This window comes from Paramisgurnus dabryanus, chromosome 9 (assembly GCF_030506205.2).
Source record: "Paramisgurnus dabryanus chromosome 9, PD_genome_1.1, whole genome shotgun sequence".
Taxonomy (NCBI): domain Eukaryota; kingdom Metazoa; phylum Chordata; class Actinopteri; order Cypriniformes; family Cobitidae; genus Paramisgurnus; species Paramisgurnus dabryanus.
The window spans coordinates 9,281,397-9,301,766 of NC_133345.1; the positions used below are offsets into that span (position 1 = coordinate 9,281,397).

At 37.9% G+C, this 20,370-nt stretch overlaps 1 protein-coding gene across 1 annotated transcript; it reads left to right on the forward strand.

Annotated features, from left to right (window-relative positions):
• Nucleotides 1–2,211: 2,211 nt before the first annotated feature.
• bmp16 (bone morphogenetic protein 16) lies at nucleotides 2,212–14,387 on the forward strand. Its single transcript, XM_065282926.2, has 3 exons — nucleotides 2,212–2,669; nucleotides 10,597–10,928; nucleotides 11,252–14,387. Coding segments are annotated over exons 1-3 (1,278 nt in total). The 5' UTR covers nucleotides 2,212–2,667; the 3' UTR covers nucleotides 12,196–14,387.
• Nucleotides 14,388–20,370: the final 5,983 nt, after the last annotated feature.

The window sequence follows — 20,370 nt, forward strand, 5'->3', positions numbered from 1 at the left end:
CTTCCAGTCATATGGTGTATGGCATGATGACCCAACTTTAAACGAATTCACGATGGACAAATTCAAGTCCAGCCCTACCTTTTTTACGTTTTACAGGGAAAAAAATACAATCACTTTTCATGATGACTTTAATACCAACCTAGGAACCGCATAGTATGTGCCAAAAACGTTCGAAACATATTAGCAACCACACAGAAATGCCATCACTGTGAAAATAAAATGCGGCATGAAATTAAAATGAATTGGTTTTGCAAGTCAATTCAACCTACTTTTTTAAGTTTTGATCTGTGAACTTATAAAAACAAGTTGAACAACTTCATTTTTGAAGTTAAAGTAACAAAAAACATGTTAAATTGACAAAAACAGTGCTGGCACCATCCTCAGCTACTATACAGCAACGACAACATCATCCTAACATCTTGGCAGTGAATTTAATAAACAGGAACACATTAAACTTACAAATAGATATTATGTAAACTGTTTTTGTTTCGCATTCCCTCCAAGTAAGTTCAGGCACCTGCAAACAAATTTGTTTGTCATGATTAGAAATCCTTCACGTTGCTTCAAGCTAGTTTGTATTCATGTATATACAGTACTTAAGGTCTCATAGTGGGTCATAACCAACAGGGCCACATCTCCATTCCTCAGACAAAGTGGATGAGGACTTCTGTTGTTAAACATCAGATGGGTAATTAACAACATATTGCAATTCAAAACAAAATGGATAGAAAGAAAAAAAAGAGGAAGGTAACTGGGAAAGAGAAGGAAAGATGAAATAAGATCATGTTGTCAGTGTAATATAGTAGAACTGAATATAAAAAGCATACAGTTTGAATATAAAATATAAAAGAATACAGTTTGAGCAGACAGTGACAAGAGGACAACAGAGTTTCCCAAGAAATTAAAAAGAAATATTTGCAGTAATATAGGAGGATTGCATTTGGTTACATGTCGTTTTATTGCAGACCACAAGCCACAAACACCATACCACGAGAGAGAGAGAGAGAAAGAGAGAGAGAGAGATTATGAATGAATCTGCACTGATCTGCATTAGGACATCATGTCCACTAAATAAATTAATTAATTTAGGATGCTCCACCCTTGTCGGAATGTAGAGGACTCTCCCGACTTGCTGAAGGAAATGTGAGGGCAATGACTTATCTCTCTCTCTTGTTCTGAACTGTTTCTAATGCCGAATGTGAACATCAACCAGAAGCTGACGTCCACAGGAAACCATCCTTTTTATCATCCGACAGTAGTCTTGCTCTCTTTCCTTCCTTTTTATTTCGGCATTGCAATGTCATTCATTTAACAACTTGGAAAATCTACCCTGGTTAGCTGGTTTGGTTTTCAGCATGTGCATTGCTGGTCACCAGCATACTCAATTCTGAATGCTGATCATTGCAAGCTTCTTATCTAATGCAAACATCACATGATCAACCAGAACACACCGGTCCACCTCTTTTTAAACACATGCATATTTATTTGGATAGGCTTAGTATGCATACTTTTAAGGCATCTTAGCATTGAAAGTTTCTCTGCGTTTTTATATCTAAGAGGGTGGAGGGTGTGTGTGCGTTTGTGTACAGTATGTGTGTTTCAACTGATTCAACAGATGCAATCCAATCTGTCAGACAACATTTGTGAGCTTATAGACATTTTCTCATTGCCCTGCCAGATGCATACCAATGCGGTGCACCACCAGAAGGACGAGCGCACCTTGTTGCGCTCTCATTATCCCGGTGCCCCGTTCTCTCTCTCTTTCTGGTGATAGATGTGCTCTCCTGGCACCCTCTGGCTATTCATTCGCACCAGTGACAGTAAATTAATCTTGTATCATCATTACTTTTCTTTCACCTTCATGACACCCTCCAGAATAAACACTCGGCCAGATAACGTCAGATCAACCGGTCGTGCCGCCCATTGTGTGCTCGACTTTATCTTTGATGTTTTTTTCCTGTTTCCTACAAAAGAAACATTTAGACTAAGATGTAAAGTTGTAAATGGCAATCTGACCTGTACTGTGTATCCAAAGCAGCCCTGACCTTATCTTTCTGCGTGTGTGTGTGTGTTGTAGATTTGGGGAAGGGGTGGAGAGTGGGAGGGGGGCTTTGGTGACATCACTATCGGGGAGGATCCGAATGGACAGGAAAGTCAATTAGAGTTTAACTGAGTTTAACAGCTGGTATGGGAGAGAAAGAGAGAGAGAGAGAGGGAGGAAAAAGAGGAGGAGAGCTCAAAAGAGCAGGACAGACAGATTGAGAAGGGAAGGTAGACAGTCAGCAACAAGAGGGAATTTTTGCCGGCAAACAACTTCCATTCCTTTCTATTCCAGTAAATATCCACTCTCTCTTTCTGTTTTGAGTGCTGTTAGTGATAGACCACAGCGTGGTGTCGGTTCGGTTTCTTGGAGGGAGGTGAGGGGGAGCAGAGGTCGGTCAGCAAGAGCCGGTGGATATTTTTTTTAAGAGAGTACTTTTCTGACACTCACAACACGATGAGTGCTGCCCTGCCTCTTGCCCGCTTTAACCACGCTCGCTAACCAGGAGAAGAAGGAAGAGTGAGACAGCGTCCACACCGTCCTCAAGAGCGAATGGGAAGCGAGGGTCTGTAACGCTGGAGCTCAAGGACAAACCATGGACTCTGCACACCTCCCACTTCACCTGGATGTGAGTACGACACATGCACACAAACCCGAACGCATCAATGGTCACATGATAACCCAGAGGAAAATTGATTGCTCTTTCAGGGTAAACAAAAATGAGATCATTTTTGACAAAGTTAGAGTACAAAGGTATGAATTTAACGTGGAGAGCATAGCTCAGATAACACAATGAGATTTTTAAGTTAACAAAATCTCAGATTTTTGATAGCTGGTTTAAGCGTGTAAGCACATTGACTAAGATCTACAAATCTAGGAAAGACATGCACTGAAAAAAAAATGATTCACTGAATTTAATAATTTTTTAAGGTAAGTGGTTGCAATCAATTTATTTAAGCTACATTTAAACAAAAATTTTATATTTTATTTTACTTTACTAATCTTTTTTGTTTAAATGTAGCTTAAATAAATTGATTGCAACCACTTACCTTAAAAAAATTTATTAAATTCAATGAATCATTTTTTTCAGTGTGGATAAGGGTTCAAATCTGTAGTTTATGGTCTGTTTCTTAAGGAACAAACTGAAATATTTAGAAAATCGTTTTTTTATGGGTAGGTATATATAGGTACTCTAGCTTTACATTGTTTTTTTCAGCTACAACAGCGTTTAGATTCCATGACTAAGATTAAACTTAATTAACTCGAACAACGTCAACTAAACAACCACTACTGAGTCACATATCCTTTCCATGAGCTGGATCTATCTGATTTGTATTAAAAAACACACTTAATATGTAACCCTGAACCACAAAACCACACACTGGTATGTTTGTGCTGTAGTAGTAGCCAACAATACATTGTACGGGTCAAAATTATTGAGTTTTTAAATGCCAAAAATCATTAGGATATTCCCTTAAGTAAAGATTATGTTTCATGCATATATTTAGTACATTTTCTATCGTAAATACATAAAAAATTTACTTATCATTAGTAATATGCGTTGCTAAGGACTTCATTCGGACAACTTTAAAGGCGATTTTCTTTGATATTTTTTTCATCATCGTATTCCAGATTTTTAAGTAGTTGTATCTCTATGCTAACAATCTTAGAAAGCTTATTATGCTTCTTTTAGATGATATATAAATCTCAATAAAAAAGTTGTTTGTGTCCCAGGGTCACATATTGCTCACCAAATCCATGTCAGAGGATGCTTCATCAGAGCATCCCATTCAGGTTTTTCCACAGAAGTCATAAAAGTCAGTTAAAGTCAAATGTTCCCATTAAAGACTTTTGAACTGAACTGAATGATGTCCGAGTTGTGTGGCTGGATATCAGCTGGAGCTGACAGGAGAAGAGAGGCGAGTGTGAATACGAGGGACTGGGCTGAATGAGTGTGGTCTGGAAAGAGGATGAAATGTATAGGTAAAAATAAACAGCGAACTAAGTAAATATGATAAAAATACATGCTACAGAAAGTAATTTATAGCAAAGCTGAGGTTTCGCTCACATTTTGGGACGTTATCGTGTTGTATGACCTTTAGAGTGTTACCTGGTTGCCATACAATTTTGAGTCGATTCAACATAAAATGTTAACTCAAAAAAAGTAAACATTATAGTGTCAACTAATACTACTAAGTTGACTTAACTCAAAATTTAAGGTAACCAGGTACAACGGTGCTAAATAGCACTAAAAGTGGTTCACTGGCTCGTACTCATAGGGGAACCATTTTTAATGCCATAAAGCACCTATGTAGCACCATATTGTGCTATATAAAACCATATCTGGTGCTACAGTGGTGCTATATCACCCCCAGATGGTTCTTTATAGGTGCTTTATAGGTGCTATATAGCACTAAAAACGGTTCCCCTATATGATTACAAGTATTTTGTATTGAGTGTGACTTACTTTAAGTTGAAGCAACTTTATATAGTAATAAGTGCCCCAACTCTCTTTGAAACCAGCAAACAGCCCAGCCTAACAGACCACATAAGAGCAGCATAGGTTGGTACGCATTTTCTTCTTCACCAAAAAGATGTGAAAATATTATCTTCAGTATCTGTAATTGATAAAGATTGATATTTTGGTTTAATGTGGTATAAGGGTTATGTGGGAGGAGGAAATTCTTGTCTGGTCTACTCTACTCATCCTTGGAGACCACTTTAGACAGCTTTGAACCTGGCAAGCATAGTGTGTGTGTGTGTTCCTATAGCAGTCTGTATTAGTGAGTATGTGTGCGTGTGACTGTAACATAGGGAGGCGTGTTGGCATAAGCGCGTACCTTTACTTTACAGTCACAAAAGATTGTTGTACTAAACGCTATAGGGCACAAATCGAGGTCCGAGCCTCTGTCATTATCTCTTAATCAGCCCAGCTGGGATAAATTAAAGGTCTGTGCTAATATGGTCCAATAAAACCGCCCTGCAAGCTACCTGCAGTATTATTCTAATGATTTCATCTTCTAAATGCAGCAGAACAGAGGCACGGCTCTCACCATCTGGGACTTCTCATGATGTGCCTATAGCAGTTATGACTTGAGGGGAAATGAGTGGACTCGCTCTACTTTTAGAAAGTCCCTTTAAAAGAAACAGTATTCCCGAATATGAATGTGTCATTATTTACTCGCCTCATGTCATTCCAAGCCTGTATGAATGCTTTCTTCTGTGGAAAACAAAAGGGGAAGTGCTGATCACTGGCTGATTTCTCTTTTCCAAGCTTTACGGAAGCTGGCAAAGGCACCACAAATCATATAAAAGTGATTCAAATATAGCGCTTTTTTAAAACTTTGCAAAGCAGCTTTACATAAAAAGAAAAGAAACCACAGATAATGGGAGGATTATTAATATATAGCACATAGAATGTATTAGAACAGAATAAATGCTTTTTATTGGAAATTTAATTGTCCTCATAAATAATAAAAGAGTATATACTTTTATTTGACTATGATTAATACAATAAATGACAGGCGTCATATTCAACTACAGACATGCCTTTCCATCTTACATATAAAAAAGCCCTTAAATGGATAATCAGGGTTCCCACACCTTAGCTAACTTCCAATTCAAGGACCTTTCAAGGACTTTCCAGGTCCAATACCCTCAAATTCAAGGACTAAATGTGCGGACACATTTCAAGTGAGAGCAAGGTTACATTGTGTTACCTTTTAAGATACATTGTTAAAGTTCCCTTTCGAGGGAACTCGCGCTGCGTCACTGCGGTGACACTTTGGGGACGCCTCCAGGGGTAAGTGTGTCTGAATGTGTATATTAAATTCAACCAATGGTGAGGCTTAACGACAAAGACAGGGTGACGCGGGAGCCAGGAAGTATATCGCTATCTGAAATATTGCCAAAGACGGCGTTACAGGGATGCAGGAAGTATGGCAAGGGAGACGCAGCGTCTCGTTCCCTTCTCATGGAACAACAGTTACATACATAACCTGAGGCGTTTTTATGTGTCAAACACAACTATGCAAAAAAAGCATTTAAAGTGAACAGTTTAGCACGTGTGCTTAAAAAGTCTAGAATTTTTATGATACTATCCTACACTACACAGGAAATTATGTTTTTTTTTTCAGAAAACGTCTTGCATAAAATAGATTCAAGCACTTTCAATGACCTGTATCTATGTATGTATATTGTCAAAAACTTCCCAGGGCCTTAAATCTCCCCCAGATTCACAAACTTTCAAGGATTTCAAGGACCCGTGGGAACCTTGAATAGTTCACCCAAAAATGGAAATTCTGTCATCATTTACTCATTCTCATGTTGTTACCAACCTATATAAATGTATTTGTTCGAATGAACACAAAAAAAGATATTTTGAAGAATATTTGTAACCAAACCGACCAGAAGCCCCATTGACTTCCATAGTTTCTTTTATTATTTTTTCCTACCATGGTAGTCAATGGGGCTTCTGATCAGTTTGGTTACAAATATTCTTTAAAAAAAAATCCTTTGTGTTAATCATACTGAAACAACATGAGAGTGAGTAAATGATGACAAAATTTCCATTTTTGGGTGAACTATCCCTTTAAAAGAAAAAAAAATACTTTTTGACACCATTTGTGTGAGAAACGGAAAGAAATATAAATTGATTTTCACTGAAAGTCATTCATGCCAGATCTGACTTAATATACAGATTAATTTACATCTTAAATTGCATCCGTCATTCAATTATAATTTCCTTCTTTCCTATAGGCAGAAATTAATATTTCGAATGCATGACTAAGATTTCACTACACAAAGCTCTCATACCGCTTAAATTTAGTATTACACAAAAAACAATGTGGATGACTGCATGATGCGTAAGACACAATGACATGGAGATTTGAAAACACTGTATATGTTTTTGGTCGCTATTTCTTTAAGAAAAAGATAACAAATAAAAGAGGGAAGAAAGTGAGGTAAGGAAAAGCAGTCTAGGGAATGAAAGAAAGGAAGAACAACAGGAAAGGAGAGCAGATGGATGGAGGTACGGAGCGAATCGTGAAACATGAAGACAGCAGCGGAGGATAAATCAGCAACAAGCAGAGGCACCATGACCCCAACAGCTCTGCACCATTGACTTCTGGGTAAAATTCAGGGGGAAACATGAGGGAGCGAAAACTGGCCTTTCCTAGAACTCTGTAGGTCCGTAACAATATATCAATTTCAGTCATGCCTAACAGGAAGGGAACTGATAAGAAGAAATAAAAATAGGAAAAATATGGAGGGAGAGAGAGAGAGAGACCACAATAAAGAAAGAGAGGGCAAGCAGGCGCAGTGAGATAAGTGCATATAATAAAAAGAAACTCTCAGGTCAGAGGTCACATTGCGGTGGTAATGGCACGAGTCTGGCTGACGGGGTAACCCCCACGTCTGTTCTGGGGTCATTCTGAAATCTAATAAAACCTTTCTCTCCTCCCCGACGCATGATTGCTCCTCTCCTCTTTGAGGAAGGGATTACGTGTGGAGAATCCAATCAGGGGCAGCGTAACGCAGATGTAGCGTAAATCCACACAATGGGAGAGGAGGCGATCAGCAGATCCGCTCTGTCTGTAAGTTACACCTCCGTGAGGTCCCACTGAGCGGAACAATCAAGTAGATGGATAAAAGCCACTTAATCTACTTTACTGTCGGATGCTGTGGGCGTGTGGGAAGCATCTTATCCCCTCTGTGTCCTCTGAGGGTTTGGCTGGAGTTTGGTGAATGAGCGTGAGGGAGGGCGTTAGAGGACGGTGGGAGGTCCTTGTCTTCGCGTTTAACACCTGTAGTTTCAAATGATGTGAGATTCCCGAAGGAGTCAAAGTTCTGCAAGTCTTGACTTGAGCCGACTGTACATCAAAGGAACATTGAATCAGATCGATGCAAGGTGTATTTGGTCACTGTGAAAGTGTTTGATTTATTGTAAGGCATATTATGAACGATGCTATAGAAGAATCATATTAAGGTGTATATGGTTCATTGCTTGAATCGTTCTTAAAGGGACATATGCTCATTTTCCAGCTTCTCTAGAGTTAAACATTTGATTTTTACCGTTTTGGAATCCATTCAGCTGATCTCCGAGTCTGGCGGTACCACTTTTAGCATAGCTTAGCATAATCCATTGAATCTGATTAGACCATTAGCATCACGCTAAAAAAATAACCAGAGAGTTTCACTATTTTTCCAATTTAAAACTGAACTCTTCTGTAGTTACATTGTGTACTAAGATATTATGCAGTGCCCGAAAATAGTCTCCTGCTATTGAAAGTAACAAAGGGGCCTATTTTCTGCAGCCATGTTACGGCAGCAAAGTCCTTGATTATTACGCCAGAATAAGAGTATAGTTCCTAGCCATATCTGCCTAGAGAATCACAACTTTTAATTTTCCGTCGGTCTTAGTACACGATGTAACTACAGAAGAGTCAAGTTTTAAATAGGAAAAATATCAAAACTCTTTTTTTTTTTTGAGGGCGATGCTAACGGTCTAATCAGATTTAATGGATTGTGCTAAGCTATGCTAAAAGTGCTAGCACCAGACCCGGAGATCAGCTGAATGGATTCCAAAATGGTAAAAAACAAAAAATGAGCATATTTTCAAAAAAAAGTGGAGTGTCCCTTTAAGGGAACCAAAAAAGGTCTGGAGTGGGACCTCAGTACCTTGTTTTCTAAAGGCTCTCAAATTAGACCGTACACCACTTAGACCCCACCAAAGTACTTATTTGTAAAAGGCACTTTAACGGATTAAGGGGATTCAGAGACAGAGGGCTGATGGGTTGACAATTCTGGATCACAGTATGTAATAATTAGCTCATACTGAAAGGTAGAAGATTTAAGCTTTTAAAACCTTACCAGCACATTTTTTTTTCAGGTGGATTTCAGAGTGACTAAACCAGGTGAAGCCCAGTTTGATAAGGCAGATACACCAACTTAAACTAAGCCAGCAAAGACCAGCATAACCTGGTTAATGCTTCGTTTTGTTTTAATCGTCACTGGGGGGTTGTGGTCCAAACCAGCTTGCATGCTCAATTATTGCAGGTTTGGCCAACTGTAACATTTAAGAAATAAGATACAATAAGCATAGCAACATCCATAATCACTGCTTTGATAAAACTCAACACAAAAAAACATGAAAACGCATCATATGACCACTATATTTATATAATGCACACAGTCTTTGGTCAAACACATTTGCAGTAAATGGGACATGAAATCAAGTTTTGGTTGCTTCATCAAAGTGTTTTTGTCTTATGAGACCGGTTTACACCTGCTGTTGCTGTATCAGTTTGTTACCAATTAATCCTAAGTGCTCAGCCAAGACACACTTTATAGTGTACAAGCATCTTACTGTAAATGCATTTCTTGTAAAATCATAGATTTTATCAGATTTTTTTCTAAATCCTTTGTTTTACTTTCAAAAGTTGAATACCTTTATTTCACCACATAGGTTGATTGACAGGTGAGTAAGAGGTATACTTCTGTAGTCTGGACAACAATACAAATCCTATGTGGTCACTACCTTCTTTTAAAAAGTGAAAAGTTGGTTCAACTTAAAAAGTTACTTAAATTAGTTACACCTAAAAATTAAGTTTATTTAAATTGTAAGTTGAAAAAACAAACAAACAAACATACAAAAAAAACATTTTGGCTAGCATTAGGGCTATTGGAAAGGTGCTATACAAATACACTGACCTTGACCTAGGTGTTACCAACTGACGTAATTTTTAAGGGTTGATCCAACTTTTCACTTTTTACAGTGTATATGCACTGTAAAAAAAATTTGGGTTAATGTTGAATCATTCTGCGACAAAACTGAATTTGCAGTGAAATTCTCAAAACTTTAAGGAAAACACCACTGTTTTTCAATATTTTACTATGTTCTTACCTCAATTTAGACAAACGAATACATACCTATTTTTTTCAATGCATACACTTAATCTTTGTACAGCGCGTCATGAATGTGTTAGCATTTAGCCTAGCCCCATTCATTCAGAAGCCACCAAACACTTCCATGTTTTCCCTATTTAAAGACTCTTACATGAGTAAGTATGGTGGCAAAAAATAAAATGTGGTGATTTTTAAGCAGATAAAAAATAGGCACTTAGTTTGCAGCACTTGGCGCGCAGAAACATCATCACTCCTGACTACTCCCCCTCTCGCTCAAACTTCCGTCCATATTACTGCACCCGAGGTCAAAATGCTGCAAACTAAGTGCTCTTCCGCCATACAATATAGTTATAAGTTTTTTATCCGATTTGGAGCCTAAGAAATGAATTGGACTAGGCTAAATGCTAACACATTCACGATGCCCTGTACAAAGATGAAGTGCACGCATTGAAAAAAGTTAGGTATGTATTAATTCGTCTAAGTTCTGGTAAGAACATAGTAAAATATTGAAAAACGATGGTGCTTTCCTTAAAAAAAGATCCAACATACTCTAAAATATTAAAATACAACAGTTTAAAAAAGAGAAAGAAAACTCTCCTTGTGGTCTCCAATGGTCTGAAAGTATCTGTTTATCTCCCTCTTTTCAGGTCCAACATGTTCCCTGCTAGCCTACTGGTTCTGATGATCCTGCTGCTACCTCAAGCCTCATCAGGTCACCAGGGGGATCCCAGTCAGACTAATGGAAACCTGGTCCCCCCTCTGGAGCCTAGTTTGGCCCACACCATTCAGAAACTTCTGCTGACTCGCCTGGGTCTACAGTCACACCCTAACCCCAGTCCGGAGGCACGGGTGCCCCAGTATCTTCTGAACCTGTACAGATTTCACACTCAGCAGTACCATCTCATTGAAGACCCAGAGTTTAGCTACCCCTCCCAGCATGTGCAAGGAGCCAACACGGTCCGATGCTTTCACCACACAGGTATGTGTAATTTTAACGGTTAAATTTATCACAAATACACCATAGAAATGTGTTGAAGTCAGTGCGTTGAAAACGTTACCTGTGGACTTAATGTTCTGATGCTTTTCACTTTATTCTTGGCATTGGTGTAGACACCTTGGAACATGTTGAGAAGAAGGTAGCTCATTTTGTAAAGTCCTCCCAGAAAATTATGTATAATTATTTAGTTGGACGATTATGTCATTACCAGATAGGGGAGGAGTTGGAACATGATGAAAAGAAGTATTTTACAACTCACAAACTCAGTCTCTTTCTCCTTTTTGTGGTCATGTCGTCATCTACAGAGCTACAGAGTTCTTCAGAAGAGAACGAAGAGGCAGTCGACCGCTTACGCATTGCTTTCAATCTATCTTCCATTCCATCAGACGAGACTGTGGTGTCGGCAGAACTACGCTTCCTGCAGGAAGGACCAGACGTAAATTCTCACACGGTCAGCCTTTACCTCTCCGACACTGACCCTGCATCAAAACCCGGACTTCTCCATTCACGTCGACTGACCAGAGACAAAAAGTCAACCGCAGAACTCTGGGAAACCTTTCCGCTGCATGGAGATGTGTTCAAGAGTATATCTGAGAAGTCTGGGAGCCTATCTTTCATTCTGCATGTTGTTGCAGATAACAGCAGTCTTCCGACAGAGAAACATCTGCGTGTGCGCAGGTCAGCGGGGCAGGATGAGCCCAGCTGGGCGAGGCAGAGACCCCTACTGGTAACTTACAACCACGATGGGCGCAGCGAACCGTTCGTACCCCTCAAAAAGCGGACCCCTGCTGGTAGACGAGGCAGAGGCAGATGGACTGGGGGCAAGTTTAGGGCTAACAGGGGTCAGGGCTTGGATGTGGGCTGGCAGGGGGGCTGGAATGAAAAGCGGGTGAAACGCAACGGAGGGAGGGCGGCAAAGCTCAAACGCCTCTCGCGTGCACGCTGCCGTCGACACCCGCTGTATGTGGACTTCAAAGACGTGGGCTGGAATAAATGGATCGTGGCCCCGTCCGGTTACGATGCTTTCTTTTGTCTGGGAGAGTGCCGCTTCCCACTGGCTGACCATATGAATTCTTCCAGCCATGCTATGGTGCAGACGCTGGTGAACTCTGTGAACGGGGCCGTGCCGCGGGCCTGCTGCGTGCCCACTGCCCTCAGCCCTATTGCTCTCCTCTATCTAGACCAAGAGGAACGTGTGGTGTTAAAAAACTACCAAGATATGGTGGTGGAGGGGTGCGGTTGTCGATAGCAAAACACTCGTGGAATAAATGCGCAGGATGGAAAATGAATGGAATTTTAAGACTTAATTAAAGGGACTTAAAAGAGGAAGATAAGGAAGTAAAGTGAGTCAGAAAGAGAACTGAAAGAAAGCGAGGTAAACTGTTGATATATCATCATTAAAAAAATCTTTAAAGGATGGTTCAATATGTTAAAATGTGTTAAGCTCAAACAATCGCATTTGTTGGTTCAAATTGAACAACAACATAAAAAAGTGAAAACTGCAGATTTGTTCAGATTCCAAGGTCTGCAATCGTATTTAAATTCAAATTTAAATATGACCTATAATTTTTTATAAATACAGAGACACGAGTCTCATTTGTTCTCCTAAAATAAATAATATAACATTTATAACAAATATAAGAAGAGGCAAAGTTGATACCTACACTGCAAAAAATGACTTTCTTGGTACACTGCAAAAAATTATATATATAATATCTTAGTATTTTTTTTTGTTTTCAGTAAAAATATTTTAAATTAAGATGCTTTTTCTTGATGAGCAAAACGACCCAAGAAAATAGGTCTAGTTTTTAAACCAAAAATATCAAATTTAAGTGATTTTGTGCATAAAACAAGCCAAAAAATCTGCCAATGTAGTAAGACAATTTTTCTTGAATTTTTCTTGAATTTAGTGTTTAAGAAAAAAATTCTTTAGATATTTTTTTCTTGAAAATAATTTTTTTGCAGTGTATTTATGTCTTTCTTTTAGTACAAATATCTAAGAATGAGCTTAAGAAAATAGACAAAAAGCTTAAAACAAGCAAAAAAAAAAAAATACTTCCAATGGGATAAGAAAATTTGACCTTTTTTTCTTAAACACTTAATTCAAGAAAAAATGTAGAAAAATGTTCTCACTCCCATTGGCAGATTATTTTTTGCTTATTTTAAGCACCAATTCACTTAAATTGTGCATTTTTTGTCTAAAAACTAGACTTATTTTCATTTGTTCATCAAGAAAATACAACTTGATTTAAAATAATAGATAATTTTACTGAAAACAATACAATAATCTAAGTAAGAAAGTCATTTTTGCAGTGTATAGGCAACTGAGAGCTCAAGATCTCTTCCAATGGAAACACACCTGTAAAAAAAAAATTGATGTCAGCATTATGCCACAAATGCTGTTGATTAAGCTTAACTTGTATTGAATTTATTGAGTCTTCCTTTGACATGAGCACCTTCCCATAATCCTCTGAAACCCAGCTTTGACTTCTTGTGTCCAGTGACGCTCTGTATCTGTGTGACCTATGACCTGAAAAGCACTCAGTCCAAACGTGCCGTGTCCTTTTGTGTAATATACTCAAGCTTTCTGTCTTGTAAGCGTCCAGTCGCTATGTTACCGTGTGTTATTCCTGTACTGTTTTGTGCGTCCTTTCTTCACGAAATCACATCATCGACAACTCTAAGGGACCAAGAAATGACCAAAGACTGTGGTCGAGAGATGAAGATGCTGAAAGACTTTAAGCCGAGACAAAAAGAGGATTGGACTCTTCATATAAACATTAAAGCATGCGCTGTGACAGAGGCATAAACTGATTGCAGGCACTTCTCAGTATGAGCTATTTAAAAAAAATAATAATCATGACACCAAGAAATGATTATGTTATTGTTTGAATGTGCTTTTATTTATGGTTACCTGTAATTTTTATTTACGGTGCAGTCCAAAGAAACGTTTGCTAAACAAATACTTCTGTGGTAGTAATGTAAGTCTAATTTAAAAATGCATCTATATATAAATATATATATTTAAATAGCAAGAATATGAAATATTTAATCTGACAATTACTGCAAATATAAAGTACAGTACAAATACCAAAACGCCTTATAGATCCATTTAAAGCCAGTCAAAACTGGTATCACTCATCTGTTGTTTTAAAATCAGCACTGAATCATGGCAGCTTTATAATGGCATTATTTATCTATGAGGGCTCTTTCTCTACAATAGAAGCTTTGTGAAACAAAGAAAATGGCATAAACATTCCACAATCTTGTGCCAAAATGTTATGTATTGTGCCATATGTGTGCAAGCTTTGTCATTATTCTGCATAACTTTGTGTCATCATATAGCTATCACAGCATTCATCAAACTGTTTGCATTGTTTAAAGAGATATAAAAATGGAGGATCAACTAAGCTTAGTCTAACTCTAAGCTTATTCAATGTCCTGACACACTCTAAAAAAACAAACGGTGCTATATAGCACCAAAACAATTGCTTTGGATCGTAACGATAGAAGAACCATTTTAGTGCCATATAGCACCGGTGAAGAACCAGTGAAGCACCAGTGAAGCACCAGTGTAGAACCATATAGGGGCCATATAGCACCACATATGGTTCTACATAGCACTATATGGTTCTACACAGGTGCTTCACTGGTGCTTCACTGGTTCTTCACTGGTGCTATATGGCACTAAAAATGGTTCTTCTATCGTTACGATCCAAAGCAACTGTTTTGGTGCTATATAGCACCGTTTGTTTTTTAGAGTGCATGAATAGCCGAATATATTTGACGAGTGTGACGCATTACTTGCAGAATTTAAACAAAAGCTTTGAAAATGTGTGACATTGTCTGGACCCATTGTGAAATGTGTAATAATAAATCGCAAACTAATCAGGCACTTCTCACTCTCAAATGGTTTTCTTTAAGAAATGCTTTAACTAATAGTGTTTGTAATTGAGATAAATCAACTATCTTTCTATCCAACTCATTTGATCAATCTTATACTGTATAAAAGCAGATGTCAAAGAAGTCCACTCACTATTTGAAAGCCTCATAAATCTTACAAATGTTTACAGTTTGTTTTAGGGTCTAATATAACTTGGTAAATGTAAAGGACCACACAAAACATTTAAACCTAAAGCAACATTTGATTGTACATGTAAGTAATATAGGTCACATACCAGCATGAAAATGACTTTTGACCTGTGCAGTCTTTTTTCTCACCCTTGTATCTCTGTTTGCCATCACAGAGGAGTGGAGCAAGAAGGGTGGGATATGGCTGGTTTATCTTTCCAGGTGTTGACCTATGAACTGAATTGCAGTGGCCTCGATACAGTCACATGTATAGCACCTTCCCACAGCCATAAATCAACAATGAGGCCAAAACATAAGCCAAGAACAAGAGATTAAAGACACATTTATTACACAGTTGTGTCACTCCTTTAGGATACATTTACACAATAGCGATGTAGTAAAAACGGAAAAGATTTGCGATTTTGTAAAATTACATATACACATGAGTAAACTAGCAAAAAGATCCGCATTTACACGAATCAGCGAAAATGACTTAACACTGTATTACGCATGCCTGGACAGTAGATGGCGAAGTTACTTTGTAAAGAAACACTACACGCCTGTAGTGTTGGGAAAGTTCTTTTAAAAGTAATGCATTACAATATTAAGTTACTCCACAAAAATTTAACTAATTGTGAAAATTAGTTACTTTTCATGGAAAGTAATGCTTATGTTACTTTTAAGTTACTCAGGGTTCCCGCGGGGTCTTAAAAAGTCTAAAATTCAGAAAGTTAAATTTAAGGCCATAAAAAGTCTTAAAAACGGCCAGATTTTCATCCTAGGTCTTAAATTTAATTAACCCAAGTCTTAAAATTCTTACCTCTGTTTATTCCCGAAAATCGTTGTCCGCAAAAAATAAAATAGTAATTTAAAACACTGAAGAACTAAACAGTGACGGAGGAAGAAAGTGTTTGATGGGCGGGCCCAAATGTAGGCTATTATAATCCATGCAATTCATGCCATAAGCTATATTTCAGGTGTTGTGATCTGACTGTATACTGTTAGGTTTGGCGAGAAACAAACCTTAAAGCTCACGTAACACACGCTGTTTCTGCATTTCTGATATTAATCTGGAGTACCTATGGAGTAGTATGACATCCTTTATATCTCTGAAGAGTCTTTAGTTTAATCAGATTTATAAAAGAAAGATTAGCTTCACCGAATCTTTCCGATAACGTACGAAAAAATGAAGGAGGAGTTATAACACGGGAGGAGCGAGTACGAGTCATGCAACACTATACAACACTGTTTTAACTTATGATTCACTACATGTTCGTGTCATTTATATAATATACACGCGCCAATTTCCAACATAAGACTGAAGTCTTACTTACCACGTGTAACTCGTCATCAAACACACACGCAAAACTCCGCTGCTAATCCGGATAATAAACTATATCCATTGTTTCCATAAGGCTGGATGTCTTCTCCTTACATCCAAAAACACACTTCTTGTTGTGCCATTGTTGACTTTTGAAATTAAACAAAGCTGAGTGGCGTGATAAGCTGTTAGCAAGCTCTAGCGTCTCCCGCTGACTGACGGCTGGGCGGGGTTTTCCGGGGGAAGTTTTCCGGCGGAAGCCCATATAAAGAAGTGATACGTATCGAAAACCCCTGAAACGTCAGTTAGAACCGTAATCGAAAAAAATTAGCCGAAACTTGGACGAACCCTGGCGAAGTGCATTCGGCACAGAAATACTTTGAAACACGCCCAACTGCATTTTTGACACTTTGCCTACGTTTAGCATGAGGAAACAACTCTATAACTGTGTTAATAAGTCAGAATGCTTGAAATACCATTAAACCCCCCCTTTAAATGCAGTTTTGTATAAGCAAAAATCTTTTCTGTGTTAATTTAACCAATTGGCTTTTATGACTGTGAAGTTCTGCATTCACAAATTGCATATCCCCATCGCAAAAATGTCAAGCTCTGGCCTGCCATCTCTGTTTCTAACTGAAACTGTTCCCGCTCAGGCGCGCACACATAGAGTGCGTAAATCTACATTAATAAGTTCAGTTTAATGCAGTACATGTTTTTCCGGAGATTCTAGCGTGCAGCGGAGGGCGTCATTGTCTGTGTGTATTTACATACTTTATAAGCGGCTTGTGTTTTCGCCCCCGCCCCCAAAGGGAACAGTGTGGCTCCTTAATAGGGATAGTTTGCCTTTATGTCTCACCCTTATGTCATTCTAAACTCAGAAGACCTCCGTTCATCTTTGGAACACAGTTTAAGATGTTTTAACTTTAGATTTAGTCCGACAGCTTTCTGTCCCTCTATTGAAAATCTATGTAGGGTTTCCATGTCCAGAAAGATAATAAAAACATCACCAAAGTAGTCCATGTGACATCAGTGGGTCAGCTTGAATGTGTTGAAGCATTGAAAATACATTTTGGTACAAAATTAGCAAGAATTACGACTCAGCATTGTCTTCTCTTCCAGCTCGAGCGTGAAGTCATGTGACTGTAGTGACGCAGCTGACCTGTTCCTCAGACATGTTTGCTAAGTATTTTTTTTTTTCAAACTTATAGCGTGCGTCTCCCCAAACTGTAAACGAAGCTCGGGCGCACAAAAAAAAGGCTGGGGCGCAACAGGTAACAGTCAGCTGGGTCGTACATCAGCCGCGTCACTGGCTTGTTCGACTTTATGTGGCACCACAGTCGGATGACGTCAAAGTACCGCAAGAGCTCTTCAAGAAATCTTACGGAGTAGTTTAATTTCAACTCGCTCTCGCGGTACTTTGACGTTATCTGTCTGTCAGTTCTTGCAGCGCAGCATGAAGTCAAACACACAAAAAAGTCACACAGAGATCGTTGAATTCGTTAAATAATTGGCTACATGTTTCGTCTTTTAATATTTTCCATTGGTTACATCCCTAAAGGATGTCACGTTTTCAACGGCGCTGTTTGGATTATCTATTATACTACCTCCCTACTTTTAAATACAAACTTTAAAGGTGGGTTCATACGTTTACCGGAACTTAAAGTGTAATCTAATTTACCCTTACATGTTACGTCTATTATATTCTATTTCCAGACGTTCATGCGAAATCTGATGTAAACAATAGACTACATATTTATATTTCATGGATTATACGCATGTGTGGACAAAAATGGTCATTGGATGATTCACACATCTGAAACAGACTGGATTCGACTTATGATCAACACAAACGTAAAAAGTCTTGTTTATTTTTGGATGTTGTCATCCAAACTCCTGTCACAAAATAATACATACACTGTAAAAAAATTCCGTAGAAATTACAATGTCATTGCAGCTGGGTTGCCGGTAATTTACCGTAGATTTACATTTATGTTATTTACTGGCAAGAGTTTGTTCAAAGTTAAATAAATTGTAAATATTAATAACTCTTTATCTTTACAGAATAAAACTATACAATAACAGCCTCATGCAAAGCATTCTGGGAACCAGAAATCATCATCAACCTTTTTCTGTTTTTTGCTTCAGATTTTGTTTCCCAGAATGTTTTGCTTGATGCTGTCTTTTTAGTTTTACTCTGTAAAGACAAAGACTTGTAAATGTTTAATGTTCATTTAACTTTGAACAAACTCTTGCCAGTAAATAACATAAATGAAAATCTACGGTAAATTACCGGCAACCCAGCTGCAATTTCTACGGAATTTTTTTACAGTGTATGATGCTAGAACATCTGTATCTTGAAACGGCTTAGAAACTGCACTTTCAGAATCTATGAATAACTCAAAATGCTTCAGATCCGACTTTTGTCCCTACTTTCCGTGACTGGTCACATATGTGCACATATGCATATTCAACTAGTTTTAATAAGTTACAGCAACTTATCACTTGTCAAGATAGTTGAAATTAATTGTAAATCCTAGTTGGTTAAACTAAAAATGAAAATTACTTTTACAGTGTATGTACTAGTCAAAAACTTAAAATAAGAGGTTTTATTGAGTTGCATAACCAATGTAATTAAACTTGCACGTTGCACGGCAGCATTTTTTTACAGCGTTCAGAGCAATAAATACAAACAATCAAGACGGCAAAAGCATCAAGAAGTTTTGTTTTGAATGACGGTGAGATAGGTTTATTATTAAAAGGTACATTGGATTATAAAGTGGCAAGATTTGATATACTTTGTTGAAGAAACGTTAATATACTCAATATCTTTTTTAGCACAAACTGTCTTGTAGACTGTCATCGTTGTTTTGGTTATACTTGCGCATACCTAGACTGAATTAACAAATGTGTCACCTTTATCAGAGATTCACATTTTTGTGGTTTACACATGGCAATGATAGCATCAATGTAAAAAAACATTGCATTTTCAGGACCCCAACATTGCCGTATACAAGACCGGCCGAACCGCATAAAAGCTTTCCAGGTTTTGGTTGAAAATGTAGAGTAAACAGCCCCTTAGATAAAGGGACTAAGCCTTAGTTTTGGACAATCAATTAGTTTTTACAAACTTAAATTTGAAAAAATCATGATTGGTGTGCATCTTGAGACAAAACAATAACACTGATGTATATCAAGATATATCAGTGCAAGATGTTTTTCAATTAAGGTGCAGCTCAAACATGCATTTTAGTCTGAGACTAGATTTAAGATCTGTCCGAGAAACCACCTCATAATGTTTACAGACCAGAAAGCTCACAAAGCAACTGAACATAACAAACAGACAATCTTTTTGTTCGATTTCACCACCAAACCACATGCAACACAAATATAATCAGGCTCTGCTGTAATTCTCAACACATGATCTGAAAAGCTTAAGTTTTGTACGTTTTTCACCAAATGGCCAAACTATTCTGCATAAAATATATAATGTTATAAAGAAATTTACAGGGACACGTTTTGAATAAAGGGCTTGTAAGCAGAAAAATGTTCACTTCAAAAAGCCTCCAATCATGCTGTGAAAACTATGGTAGATCCATTCAAAGGTGTCCATTGGGTCCCTTATGACTGACAGGTTAAAAAACAATCCAACTCAACACTGTAGTCCCGCTTTTCCGCTCATTTCTCATCAAGTGGAACAATGTGCCAAAGTCTGCAACATGTCACAACCATAAATGGCCTGGGTATGAATTTAAAGGTTAAGTCCATAACTAATAGGTGCGAGGTGCTTTATGCTTAAACCTTTCAAAATGTTTCCATCAGTTTCTTTACAGTCCATCCTCTCACCACTTTTCAGCTATAGGTCAGACTACATTTATTGCCAAACATTTTACCTAACAAAATTCATAAGTCTGTCATTTGGCAGGTGAGTTAAGTTAATTTCCATGCTTGAAATGAAACCAAAAATATGTAACAACTGGTTCGCACTGACGTCATATAGAGTATTTTCCTTTATCATCGGAAGAATCTGGTTGA

Excerpts from the sequence above, each read along its gene's own strand:
- bmp16 (XM_065282926.2), top strand. Across the intron at positions 10,929-11,251 it reads CCGATGCTTTCACCACACAG|AGCTACAGAGTTCTTCAGAA; the intron begins GTATGTGTAATT and ends CGTCATCTACAG.